General features: G+C 44.8%; 1 protein-coding gene across 1 annotated transcript in view; it reads right to left on the bottom strand.

Annotated features, from left to right (window-relative positions):
• Nucleotides 1-14,100, bottom strand: part of PTN (pleiotrophin) — a 160,740-nt gene that overhangs the window by 35,449 nt on the left and 111,191 nt on the right. The window contains exon 3 of the mRNA XM_053257814.1: nucleotides 1,397-1,570. Within this exon, the coding sequence (XP_053113789.1) occupies nucleotides 1,397-1,570 (174 nt within the window). The remainder of the gene's footprint in view (nucleotides 1-1,396; nucleotides 1,571-14,100) is intronic.

The following is a 14,100-nucleotide window of genomic DNA, read 5'->3' as shown; positions in this document are numbered from 1 at the left end:
TTAATATAATCAATCAATCAATCAATCAATCAATCAATCAATCACTCAATCAATCCTTTATTATGGTCAGAGACCAGCATAGAATTAATACAGGTTAAAAATTAAAGGTTAAAAATTAAAAATTAAAAAGTTATATGATGATGTTCTGTTGATATCATGACAAGGCTAAAATTAATGATGATTGCAATTTTAAAAAGCAAGTTAGAATGCATATTAACACATGCCATCAAAAGGCTAAAACTAAGAATAATTGCAGTTTAAAAAGTAAAATAGATGGAATATACACATTAATACTAAAAAAGCGAAAAACCTAAAATTACTAAAGCTGATTAATATAATCTGCAGTTGCCTGGTTTTGCAGTAATCCGTTTCACTTCCAGTCCAGGCCCTTTCCCCTCTGATTCTTTTGTAAATACACAAGCAGGCGCCCAAGCATGGTCAGACCAGTTCAATCTTAGCATGATGAGCTGGAGATTCCGTTGTGAAAATATAACCTATTCTTGAGTCACAATGTAACTTTTTACAAAGTTGGTGAGGCTGTTCTCACAAGCAGCCAAACCCAGGCTTACTCAGCCAAGCCTGGGCTTCACTACCCATGAAAACCACCAGGATCTATGCAGATCCCAGTGGAGCCACAGCGCCCAACCCAGCACCGAAGTCTGGCTCTTAGCCCAGGTAAGGGCGCAAGCACGCTCTTAACCTGGCTGCCAGGATCATGTGTCAGTGTGGGCTGCTTGCAGCTTGTGCTAACACAGAGACGGGGCCTAGAGGACCTCTACCATGGGGGTATCCCTCAGTGCTCCGTGCTCAGTGCACTGTGGAATACCCAGAGGCAGGGACAAACAGTCCCGGTCTCAGAGTGACCTGCACTGCACGGAACAGCACTGAACATGTGGGATCTCTGTACGCCCACCAAGCTCAGCATGATTTTCGGGGGGGTGGGGTGGAGATAAGGTTTCCAAAGCCTTCCCCTTGCCCACCCACCTGGAAGGTAGCGTATATGGCCCCGGTGTCTGATATCTGCCGTTTCATGAGTAGTTATGCTAAAGTTCATCCAGTTCACCCAGGCTTTTAATTAGATTTATGGTTTTACATTTTTAATATTTTTAAAGGATTTCAATGTTTACAATATTTTAATTGTTTAATTGATTTCATTTTGATTTTAATTGCTGTTTTTATTTTGATGTAAACCGCCCTGAGTTATTTCTGGAAGGGCGGTATATCAATCAATCAATCAAATAAATAAAATTAACTTTTTAAAGAAAGAACACTGATTAATCAAGGGATGACTATTTAGTGAATTAATAGGTTTTTTACTGATTAATTTAATCAATCAATTAAAAGTCCCCCCCCCAATACACAGTATAATTATTAATCCAACCACAACGGACATTACCTCCAAATTGCTTCTTCCAGTTGCAGGGGATCTTACACCTCTGTGTCTTCATTGTTTGTTTACAATCAGCTCCACTCCGGGTGCCCTCGCGCGTCCCCAGCCCACAGTCTCCACTGGTGGGGACACACACACTCCATTGCCACTCCCCACAGTCAGACTTCTTCACCTTCTTCTCTGGAAACAACCACATGGAACAAAGAGAGAGAAAATAATGGTCAGGTCCCACTTCTAAAGACTGGCTTATAGGAACATAGGAAGCTGCTTTATACTAAGTCAGGCCATTGGTCCATCTAGTTCAGTATTGTCCACACCAGGGTTTCTTAACCTTGGGTCCCCAGATGTTGTTGGACTACAACTCCCATCATCCTCAGCCACAAAGGCCATGTCTGGGGATGATGGGAATTGTAGTCCAACAATATCTGGGGGCCCGAGGTTAAGAAACCCTGGTCTACACTGACTGGCAGTGGCTCTCCAATGTTTAAGGCAGGAGTCTCTCCCAGCCCTACCTGGAGATTCCAAGGTGTGAAACTGGGGCCTTCTAGAAACAAGCATGCAGATGCTCTATCACTGAGCTATGGCCTCCTCCACAGCCCTTATATGCTTAGCAAATACTCAGAGCACACAAAATTGGTAGTAAGTAAGAGGGCTTCTGAAATACTAATACTGATGAACTTTGCTTTTACCTACAAAGATTAGAATAGTTCGGACAATGGTTTTTCCCATGACACTCTATGGATGCGAAAGCTGGACTTTGAAGAAGCAAGATAGAAAAAGTATTGATGCTTTTGAACTTTGGTGCTGGAGAAGACTTTTGAGGATACCATGGACAACCAGGAAAACACACAAATGGATCACAGAACAAATCAAACCAGAATTTTCACTCGAGGCACAAATGACCAGGCTCAAACTATCATACTTCGGACACATTATGAGAAGAAGACCCAGCTCCCTTGAGAAGTCCATAATGCTGGGGAAAGTTGAAGGAAAGAGAAGAAGAGGATGACCAGCAGCAAGGTGGGTGGACTCGATTAGACATCAATGAACACACCACTGAGAGACCTTAAAGGCCAAGTTGAAGACAGATCATCCTGGAGTGGTCGCTAAGAGTCAACACTGACTTGACGGCACTTAATCAATCATTCAATCAATCAAAATGAATCTGTGAGGCTACCTTATACCGAGTCAGGCCATTGGTCCACTGAGCTCATTATTGTCTATAACTGGTAGTGGCTCTCCAAGATCTCAGGCAGGAATCTTTTCCAGTCCTACCTGGAGGTACCTGGAGGTACTAGGTCCTGAACCTTCTGAATGCAAAGTAGGCCCTCCACCACTGAGTCATGACCTCACCCCCTTGGAGCCTCTTAACAAAAGCAAAACTCATATATCCTCCAAATGATATAGCTTTGTAGCTCCAGTATTAAATAATGGCTACGTAAAGTCTGGTGAATCACCAGAACGCCCAGTCATATGATATACATGAAAATGAAAGAAGATCTCTCTCTCTCTCTCTCTCTCCCCCCCTTCTTAGATCAGGGAAGGCAGGGAAACCAATCATTACTGTGAAGACTCAGGGGCCCAATCCTGTCTCTTACACACAAGTGTACCATAAGTTTGTATGCAGCAGAACTGCTGACTTGGGAGCGGTGGAGGTGTGTGTCAGTCTTGCTAGGGATAATGGGAGTGTTACTTCAACAGCAGCTGGGGAGTCAGGGTTGCCTATCTCTGTGCTAGGGAACTCTGCTCACTGAGCAAGGCATGCAGGAAGAGAGGGTACAAAAGAGGACTGGATTGTCATTATGCATTACATCATGTATTGTATTTTGTAATAATATGTAGAACCTGAATTAAATAAGCCATTACTATAGCTTTTCCATTGTGTAATGAAAACGTTATGTTGGTATGGTTTTAAAAGCTTTTTAAATTTATATTTTGTCTGTGAAACTTCTTTTTAAAAAACTTGTTAATGTATAACTGCAAAGATATAAAGTGGATATCTTTGTTTGTATAAATAGAGACCCACAAAGTGGATATTTTCCAAAAAATGTTTAATTCAATCAAAGCTATATTTGCTTTTACTGAAAAGAAAAGAAACATGATTCCTTCTTGTTGCCATCATGGACTGAAATTCTGGATTCAATCTAACAAGGAGTGACAGTGAGTGACCACAATTTTACACATTATTCATACATAATGTGGAACTGCAGTTGAATAGGTCTGCAGTTCCATGGATGTGATGACTGAATGCGCAGAACCAGAGTCTGGTGCAGTGACAAAACCAAGGGTTCAAAACTGGAACTCCAATCTGAACCCATGGGTTGTAGAGAGTTTTGAGGTTCCAGGTGGCATCCAAATATGGAACTGGATCCAAATTTGGAACTGCAGGCTGCTGGCCCTGGAACCGGAGTTGAGGGAGGAAGCTCCTCCCTCAGCCCTGGCATGATTGGCTATGTGGGCTGCCCTCCAGTAAAGAAGGAAGCTCGCAGAGCCAGCTCCCCCGCCTCTCTGCAGTAGGGGTGTGCACAGAACCAGTGTGGCTGGTTTGGTTCAAATCCAGACCAGATTCGAACCAACCCAGCCTAGGTCCAGCCGAAATGGTTTGCAGACTGGTTTGGGGATATACTTGTAAAGGGGAATCTGGCGAGGTTTCCCTTTTACAACTAAGGGGGATTCCCTGTCCCAAGGCAGTGGGTGGGGGTGAGAGAAAGGGTACACTTTGTACTTTATCCAGTAATTGGAGGTGGGGATGGCAGCGGGTGGAGGGGTTCCTCCAAGCCCCATGCCAGCCTCCTGAAGGACAGCCTGGGCCAGCTGTAGCGTGGTTCAGACCTCAGCTATATCCCCAAACTGGGGATATACTTCACAAGTATATCCCTGAATTGGTTCTTTTAGAACTGGGGCTGGTCTGGTTCAAACTTGGACATGCCGAACCAGGCCGATTCAATTTGAACCATGGTTCGAATTGATCCAGCTTGCACATCCCTACTCTGCAGTCTCGCTGACTGCAGAGTGACCACTCTCATGATCGTCTGGATTCGGATGGGAGAGTGTGGGGTGGGGAACCCACGCTTCCGCATTACATTTGAAAGTGGTTAATGGTTCACTTGGTGGGTGTATGAAACCCCCTGGAAAAACAAGTTGAATCTCATCACAATCCTCTCGAAACTAAAGATGGGTGAGCTTCCACAGCCCATCTACTCATATCAGATTGGTCTGGAAATTAGCCAAGCTAAAAACCCAAAAGAAGTTTCACTTTTTTATGAATCCAAATTTGCCTCATTCTGTAATTTAAGTAACTGCTGAGAAGCTTCACATCTACCCTGCCCCGGTGTTTTGGTCCTAGCATGCTAGCAGTCCACCAGAAAGGGAAGGAGAGAAAGATCTCCCTCATTTTCTCTTCTCTTTGCTGATGTTGCTGCAATCCAGTAAGCATTTAAGAGGTAAAGAGTGGTAGATGGTGGAGTGGTGGGCAGTATCCAGACTTTCTTCAATTCATAAAAAGTGGTGCTGTGCTGTTTTGCAGGTCTGGATGCCACCCTCTGCAGGGAGGAGGATGATTTCTCCTGCTTGGATTTTAATGCTTGCCTCTTTTTTGAGGAGAGCATTATGGGAATCCGAGCTATGTCCAGGCTTGAACTTAATGAACTTCAACAGCATCTCTATTTGAAATTAGAGTTGCTGCCAAACCTATCCTAAAGGGAAATTGAAGGTAAATTTAGAGGTTCTTGCACAGGAAGAAAGAAAACATCTGAGGAATTTCAATGAATTAAAAAAGAGGTAGTATTTGGTAAGGTTGGGGAAACTCCTTATGGGCATTTTAGCATGTCTTTGCTGAACTATGCTTAAAGTCAAATTTAATCGGACGCAAATTTGAGAATTCTTCCTCAGGCAAAACTTCTGAAAAAAATATGAGGGAAGCAAAAAGAGTTTTGATAAAACTAAAGTAAATTCCCAAAGGGTTCTAGCACAATCTTACTTGAAATTGCTACAGATGTTTTGGCAGAGTGGGAGTCCAAAATCTACCTCCATTTTTATTTGGTGGCAATTTGGTAACAATTGTACTTTTATTCATGTCAGCCTTGGTTGTGTGAGAGATAGTTGGTAGCAAGAAATGTGTTAAAGGTAGAGGGTATTTGAATTGCTCATGCTTTAAAATCAGCAATCCTCTTCTACTAGTGTATACATGCATCTCTTCTTCAACTTTTAACTGAAAGCAATCATCATTGGACACTGAATTTTAGCAGAGGAATGGGGGGTGATGTTTAACCCTTTCCTCTCTGGCTGTTTCACCACTCTAAACTGACCCTCCGGTTGCTTTTTTTCCCCTAGCAGAGCAAGGGTGAGGAGCTCCAAAAGGATCTTTCCAAATTGGGTGAGTGGGCAATAAAGTGGCAAATGCGGTTCAGTGTCGGCAAATGTAAAGTGATGCACACTGGAACGAAAAACCCCAACTTCAGGTATAGGCTGATGGAATCTGAGCTGTCAGTGACTGACCAGGAGAGGGATCTTGGGGCCATGGTGGACAGCTCATTGAAAGTGTTGAATCAATGTGCGGCAGCTCTGAAAAAGGCCAATTCCATACTAGGGATAATTAGGAAGGGGATTGAAAATAAAACGGCTAATATTATAATGCCCTTATACAAAACTATGGTGCGGCCGCACCTGGAGTACTGCATACAATTCTGGTCACCACATCTAAAAAAGGACATTGTAGAACTAGAAAAGGTGCAGAAGAGGGCAACCAAGATGCACAGAGGCCTAGAGCACCTTCCTTATGAGGCAAGGCTACAACACCTGGGGCTTTTTAGTTTAGAAAAAAGACAACTGCTGGGAGACATGATAGAGGTCTATGAAATCATGCATGGAGTGGAGAAAGTGGACAGAGAGAAATTCTTCTCCCTCACACATAACACTAGAACCAGGGGTCATCTCATGAAATTGATTGCCAGGAAATTTAGGACCAACAAACGGAAATACATTTTCATACAATGCATAATCAACTTGTGGAATTCTCTGCCACGAGATGTGGTGGTGACAGCCAACAACCTAGATGGCTTTAAGAGGGGTTTTGATAATTTCATGAAAGAGAGGTCTATCGTCGACTACTAGTCTGAGGGCTATAGGCCACCTGCAGCCTCAAAGGCAGGATGCCTCTGCGTATTAGTTGCAGGGGAGTAACAGCAGGAGAGAGGGCATGCCCTCAAGTCCTGCCTGTGGCGCCCAGTGGCATCTGGTGGGCCACTGTGTGAAACAGGATGTTGGACTAGATGGGCCTTAGGCCTGATCCTGCAGGGATGTTCTTATGTTCTTATGGGTAAATGCATCTTTTTCCCCTGCAAAGGAGAAGAGCATATGGGGGGTGGATTTTGAGCAGAAAGGGCTAAGCAGTCTCTCTTTCCATCTCACCAGCCCTCACCTAAGATTACAGACTCCTTTAAAAAGAAATAAAAAATTTAAAATCTGAGAAAAGATACATGCAGCTGCATGTAACTTAAAGTTTGGACCTTAGTAGCTCCCAATGTCCCCATATAATAAGGCTATTCTCACAACTGCAGGAAAGCGGGCTAAGGGGGCCCAGCCCACTTTCCTGAAATCATGGGACCCATCGGGAGCCGCGCAGCTCTCGGCAGTTTGCCTGCCACTTAAATGAGGTTATTATTATTATTATTATTATTATTATTATTATTATTATTATTATTATTATTATTATTATTTCGATTTCTATACCGCCCTTCCAAAAATAGCTCAGGGCGGTTTACAAAGAGAAACAACAAATAAATAAGATGGCTCCCTGTCCCCAAAGGGCTCACATTCTAAAACGAAACATAAGATTGACACCAGCAACAGTCACTGGAAGTACTGAAGGTTGGCGGAGCGAACACCCTGCTAACCCCATTTTGGTGATCGTGAGTTGCCATGGCGTGGTTCTGCGCTGCAGCAACTCACAAGAAGAGTTTGTGACACACACACATACTGGCCTTGGGGCTCTCCCCAAAATGCCCCACACACTCACACAGGGCATTCTGGAACTTCCAGGGGCCAGGCGGCCCCCATCCCCACCGCCCCCATCCCTGCCACCCGTACCAGCTCCATGACGGAGCCTGTAGTCGTGTAGGCAGCCAGTCTGGCTGCCCAGGGCAAACTCCCTGCTCATCTGCAGGGAGAGTGGGCTAAGGCCACTCTCCCCACAGAGCCCAGTTAGGCTCTCCACACTGCTCGTGTGGAGAGCCTCACTATCTTTTGATCTGGGAATCCAACTATTGCTTTTTAAAACCAAACAGCTATTCATTCGTTCAAATCTATTCAAATTTTGGTGTATTTGAATCAATTCAAATCAAATTTGAGCAAATTCAATTAGAATACACTCAAATTTGAATTGATTTGAATGAATCCCATTCTGTGTAAGCAGTTCTGAGTTATAAGAACATAAGAACAGCCCTGCTGGATCAGGCCCAAGGCCCATCTAGTCCAGCATCCTGTTTTGCACAGTGGCCCACCAGATGCCACTGGAAGCCACAGACAGGAGTTGAGGGCGTGCCCTCTCACCTGCCATTACTCCCCTGCAACTGGTACTCAGAGGCACCCTGCCCTTGATGCTGGAGGTGGCCCACAGCCCTCTGACTAGTAGCCATTGATAGACCTCTCCTCCATGAAGTCATCCAAACCCCTCTTAAAGCCATCCACGTTGTTGACTGTCACCACATCCAGTGGCAGAGAGTTCCACAAGTGGATCACGCGTTGTGTGAAAAAGTACTTCCGTTTGTTGGTCCTAGACCTTCTGGCAATCAATTTCATGGAGTGACCCCTGGTTCTAGTGTTGTGTGAGAGAGAAAAGAATTTTTCTCTCTCCACTTTCTCCACACCATGAATGATTTTATAGACCTCTATCATGTGTCCCCGCTGTCATCTTTTTTCTAAGCTAAAAAGCCCCAGGTGTTGTAGTCTTGCCTCATAAGAAAGGTGCTCTAGGCCCCTGATCATCTTGGTTGCCCTCTTCTGTACCTTCTCCAGTTCAACAATGTCCTTTTTTAGATGTGGTGACCAGAACTGTACACAGTACTCCAAGTGTGGTCGCACCATAGTTTTGTATAAGGGCATTATAATGTTAGCCGTTATATTTTCAATCCCCTTCCTAATGATCCCTAGCATGGAACTGGCCTTTTTAACAGCTGCTGCACATTGAGTCGACACTTTCAACGAGCTGTCCACCACGACCCCAAGATCCCTCTCCTGGTCCGTCAACGACAACTCGGATCCCATCAGCATATACTTGAAGTTGGGGTTTTTTGTCACAATGTGCATCACTTTACACTTGCTAACATCAAACCTCATTTGCCATTTTGTCGCCCACTCCCCCAGTTTGGAGAGATCCTTTTGGAGCTGCTCACAATCCGTTTTGGATTTCACTACCCGGAAGAGTTTGGTATCATTTGCAAATTTGGCCACATCGCTGCTTACCCCTGCTTCTAGATCATTTATGAATAAATTAAAAAGCACCGGTCCCAGTACAGATCCCTGGGGGACCCCACTTCTTACTTCCCTCCATTGTGAAAACTCTATATTTATACCTACCCTGTTTCCTGTCTTTCAACCAGTTAGCAATCCACACATGTACTTGTCCCCTTATCCCATGACCGCTAAGTTTCCTCAGGAGTCGTTGATGAGGAACTTTGTCAAAAGCTTTTTGGAAGTCCAGGTAGACTATGTCAACTGGATCACCTTGATCCACACACTCGTTGACACTCTCAAAGAAGTCCAAAAGGTTGGTGAGGCAAGATTTACCTTTGCGGAAGCCATGCTGGCTCACTCCCAGCAGGGCCTGTTCTTCTAGGTACTTTACAATTTTATCCTTGAAAATGCTTTCCATCAATTTGCCTGGAACGGACGTTAGGCTAACCGGCCTGTAATTTCCCGGATCGCCCCTGGATCCCTTTTTGAAAATCAGTGTTACATTTGCTACTCTCCAGTCCTCTGGTACAGAGCCCGATTTCAGGGAGAAGTTAAATATTTTAGCAAGGAGGTCGGCAATTTCACATTTGAGTTCTTTGAGGACTCTTGGATGGATGCCATCCGGCCCTGGTGATTTGTTAGCTTTCAGTTTTTCCAGACAGTTTAGAACATCATACCTTGTCACTTCTATCTGACTCAGCTCTCTAGCCTCCATCCCTAAAAAGCCTGGTTCAGGAACAGGTATATGCTCAGTATCTTCTGCTGTGAAGACAGATGCAAAGAACTCATTCAGCTTCTCTGCAACCTCCATATCCTCCTTAATAATCCCTTTCACTCCCTCATTGTCTAATGGTTCAACTGCCTCCCTGGCAGGTTTCCTGCTTCTGGTGTACTTAAAGAAGTTTTTGTTATTCCCCTTGATACTTTTGGCTAAATGTTCCTCAAACTCTCTTTTTGCCTCCCTTATTGTCACCTTGCATTACTTTTGCCAGAGTTTGTGTTCCTTTCTGTTCTCTTTGTTTGGACAGGCCTTCCAATTTCAGAAAGAAGTCTTCTTCCCTTTTATGGCTTCCTTGACGGTACCCGTTAGCCATGCTGGCATCCTCCTGGACTTAGTGGTACCTTTCCTCCTTTTGGGTATACAATCTAACTGGGCTTCTAGTATTGTGGTTTTGAGTAAACTCCATGCACTCTGGAGCGAAGTGACTCTCCTGATTTCCCCCCTCATCTTTCTTTTCACCATACTTCTCATTTTGGAGAAGTTTCCTCTTCTGAAATTCAAAATGTCTGTGTTAGACATCCTTGGTGATTCTCTCCCCGCATGTATGCTGAATTTGATGGCACTGTGGTCACTGTTCCCTAAAGGGTCGATGACACTGACGTCACGCACCAGGTCCTGGGTGTAACTCAGAAATAGATCCAAGGTCGCCTTCTCTCTGGTAGGTTCCATGACCAACTGTTCTAGGGCACAGTCATTTAGCGTATCTAGAAATTTGACCTCTTTGTCCTGACTTGAATGTGAATTTACCCAGTCTATGTGTGGGTAATTGAAATCACCCATAATTACAGTTGAATCTATTTGAATTCAATTCAAATTCAAATTGATTCAGTTGAATTTTTTGCATATCCCTAGCAATGAGCTTCTAGAAGATAAGAAGCTGCCTTACACTGAGTCAGATCATTGACCCATCTAGCAAACTATTTTGTCTACACTGTCTGGCAATGGCTCTCGAGACTCCTGTTTCAGACAAAGGTCCTTCCCAGCCCTATCTGGAGATGCCAGGGACTGAACTCAGGATCTTTTGCATGCAAAGCATATCTTCTACACTTGAGTTATGGCCCCGCCTCCTCCAGTGAAACATTTGCACTAATGGTGGTACTGCAGTTCAGAAATTGTGGGGTGAGGTCAGAAATCAACTTTTAGAGTTAAGAAATCTGAGTCCCCACCCCCCCTACACACACACACACACACACACACACACACACACACACACACCCCGAAATTCAGGCTATAGGCTCTAGACTATGAGGCTTAGCCCGCTCTCCCTGCAGTGCAGATGACCTGTCAGTTGGCTGTGGTCGGCTGAACCAGCCGGCCATTATGGAGCCGGCGGGGGCTGGGGAGTTTGGGGGCCATGCGGCCCCCAGAAACTACAGCATGCCCTGCGCGAGCATGCAGGGCATGCTGGAGAGACCCCCGAAGTGGGCGGCTGCTTTTAAGCCTCTCGGCCGGGGGTCTACTCATGAGTTGCCACAGCACGGAGCCATGCCGCAGCAACTCACCATCGGAAAGCCCAAGTTAGCGGAGCGCTCACTCCGCTAACCTGGGCTTGAGGCAGGGGCAATTAAGCGGGTTACCCGCTTTGACTCAACCGGGCTCGGCTGAGAGCCCGGTGAGTCTCACGATCGGAGGGAAGCAGGCTAAGCACCCTTAGCCCGCTTTCCACTGATTGTGAGAATAGCTTTAGTGTCAGCTTCCCCTGATGGATCAAGTCCCTTCTCTTACCCATCCAGACTTACCAAGTGATTTGGGGCAGCTAAAAGTGAGAACAGTGATCTAGAAAGTACACTAGAACATGATCTAGAAAGTTCTAGAAAGTGATCAAGAATATCTTACATTGGGCATGAGTTTATTTGATGAGCTTAGACCAGAAGTTATTGAAACTGAGTCCCCAGATGTTGTTGAACTACAATTCCTATTGTCCTGGCTTAATCAATCTCTACTTTCTCAGCCTGAACTTTACATCTGCAAAAAAGGGAGACACTACCATGTCCTCTTGTTCACTTCTGAATGTTCCATGAGGTAGCAATGTACTAGTAAGCTACTTTTAAATTGTGTAATTATGTGAAAAGAGGGGCTACTTTAAGTACTACAATTGACTGATCTGGGGAGTCAGCAACTCCAAATGGTGCCTCCCTCCACATAAGATATGGCCTTGCCTAGAACTTACTGAGTCAGATAATTTCTTTGATGTGATGCTGTATTTCTTCCTTGCTATAAAACAACTGCTCCTAGAATGTCAGATTCCATTGCACTTAGTTTCTCAATTGCCATTTACAATGAAACACAGCATCAGTAGCTTGTCTATTTGACAGGTCTCCAGTTCTCATGTCCAAAAACATTAATGGTTTCTCTGTATTTCATTAAAAAAATAAAATTCAAACCACATGACATCCCTGCATCTATTGAATCTGCCCCCTAGGAAAAGAGAAGGTTTTGAACCTGGCCAACAATTCCCTTTTATAAGTATATCCCTTGAACCGGTTCAACTCAGTTCGATGGTCAGACCAGACCAGATCCTGTTCGGGCATACATGGAACTGGACTGGGCTGAATCAGTTTGAATCTGGTTCAGTTTCAAACCAAACCGGCCAAACCAGTTCCATGCACACCCCAGCCTCTAAGGAACTTAGGGCAGTGTTTTTATCCTCACAACTGTTCTGTGAGAGATACATGACTGGCCCAAAGGCATCCAGTGAGTTTTGTGGCTGAATGGGTATTTGAACTTAGGTCTCCCTGGTCCTAGTTCAACACAATAACTGCTACTCCACACGCCGGCTTTGAGTCCTGACCCAACTAAGCTGTTTTGGTCCCTAGCATAGGCATGTGGTCAAAATACTGCCAGGACATATAAGTGACTTCTCCTGGGCTCAATTTGGAATGGGTTTGCTATAAATTTAATTTGGGCTCAATGTGACGTAGGTCCAAATTAACCTCAAGCCTATTCAGAGTACTGATGTTAAGCTTTAAAGCCAAACACAGCCTGAGGTGGAGATATCTAAAGGACTGCCTGCATCCAAATGTACCAACTCCAGTTTTAAGATCAGCCTGTCAAGCCCTGCTCACTATCCCATGATCATTTGATGGTGACCAGAGACAGGGCTTTTTCAGTGGTGGCACCATAATTATAGAACACCCCCTATCCTGCAGAGGGTGCATCCCTGGTGACATATAAGAAAGTGGTGAAAACCTTCCTGCTTTGCAAGGCATTTAGCTGACTGATTTTAATCTCTCGCAAAACTTCTGGTCAAACTAGTTTAATCTTTGCTTTAACTGCTGTAGGTTTTGGGCAGCTATTTGGTTTGTTTTACGTGATAACTTAAATTGATAATTTTCATGTGTGTTCTGATTATTGCCTTCCTTTTTATTGTGAACCAACTTATAAGGCATTACACTTAAAATACAGGAGAAACTAAATAAAGCCAAATCATGCCCCTGATGAAGTTATCAGAGAACAATGCATCTGGAGTTCTCCTCACTCCATTCTGCAAGTCCTTCACCACCTTTCTTTTCCTCAGAAATGTCTTGGTGGCAGCAAGGTTTGACAATATGGAGGCCTTCTTGTGGAGTTTCCATTAGACTTTCAATACAATACAGTGTCCCAGGCACAAGGATCCATAGGATACTTATTTCCCAAGGACCCTGACAACCTAATGAAGTCCACAGGATCCGTGGACATGGCATTTCCCATGGACTTGGTGTCTGGGATGCTTCTGTGGCAGCACTAATAGTCTAATGGAAGGCTTGTGGTGAAGCCTCCTAACTGCAGCCCATTGGTAGGTCTGGATGAGTAAAAGTGAATCCATTGAGGACGGCTGTCACTGGGCCAAACCAATTATGATCTGGTCCGGAACTTTAGGCTCGTAATGGCCTCAGAGTTAGGGATGTGCCAAAATGTGATTCAGCTTTCCGAATCGCAGGCACGTCCCTTTAAAATCAAGGGCTTACATAGCCCCTTTTAAGTGGAGGAGAACACGTCCGTATCTGCTCCACTCGCTGCCACTGCCACCATCCCAGCACTTCTCTCATCTATGCCCGTGTGCCAGTGGGACATCTCCCAGCTGCCCCTGCATGGCACCAGCATGCACATGGCCTCTGAGCATGTGTGGCAGCTATTTGGGTGGCCAGCATGGTTGTTCTTTCTAAACGATCCCCACCAGGAACTGGATGCTGATGTCATAATTAGTGCAGATGCTTCACCTTAAAGCTCACTGCTACCTCGTTCTTGACACTGAGACTTGACAGCAAACTAATAGGTGCACTGCTTAGAAGGCTGAGACAATACCAGAGCTGCAGAACTTTGGCCCTTCTGCAGGTGTGGGACTGCAACCTCCCATCATCCCTGACTATTGGTCACTGTGGCTAATGGAAGCTGTGGTCTAACAACAGCTGGAGGGCCAAAGTTGTGCTGCCCTGCCCTATACAAGTTCCTGTGCATATCTGCTCAGAATCACTGTGTTAAATGGGACTTGCTCCGA

Source organism: Hemicordylus capensis, chromosome 5 (genome assembly GCF_027244095.1).
Source record: "Hemicordylus capensis ecotype Gifberg chromosome 5, rHemCap1.1.pri, whole genome shotgun sequence".
NCBI classification, from domain to species: Eukaryota; Metazoa; Chordata; class Lepidosauria; order Squamata; family Cordylidae; genus Hemicordylus; species Hemicordylus capensis.
The sequence above is the reverse complement of the archived record's forward strand: the minus strand, read 5'-3'. Positions and strand labels throughout refer to the sequence as shown.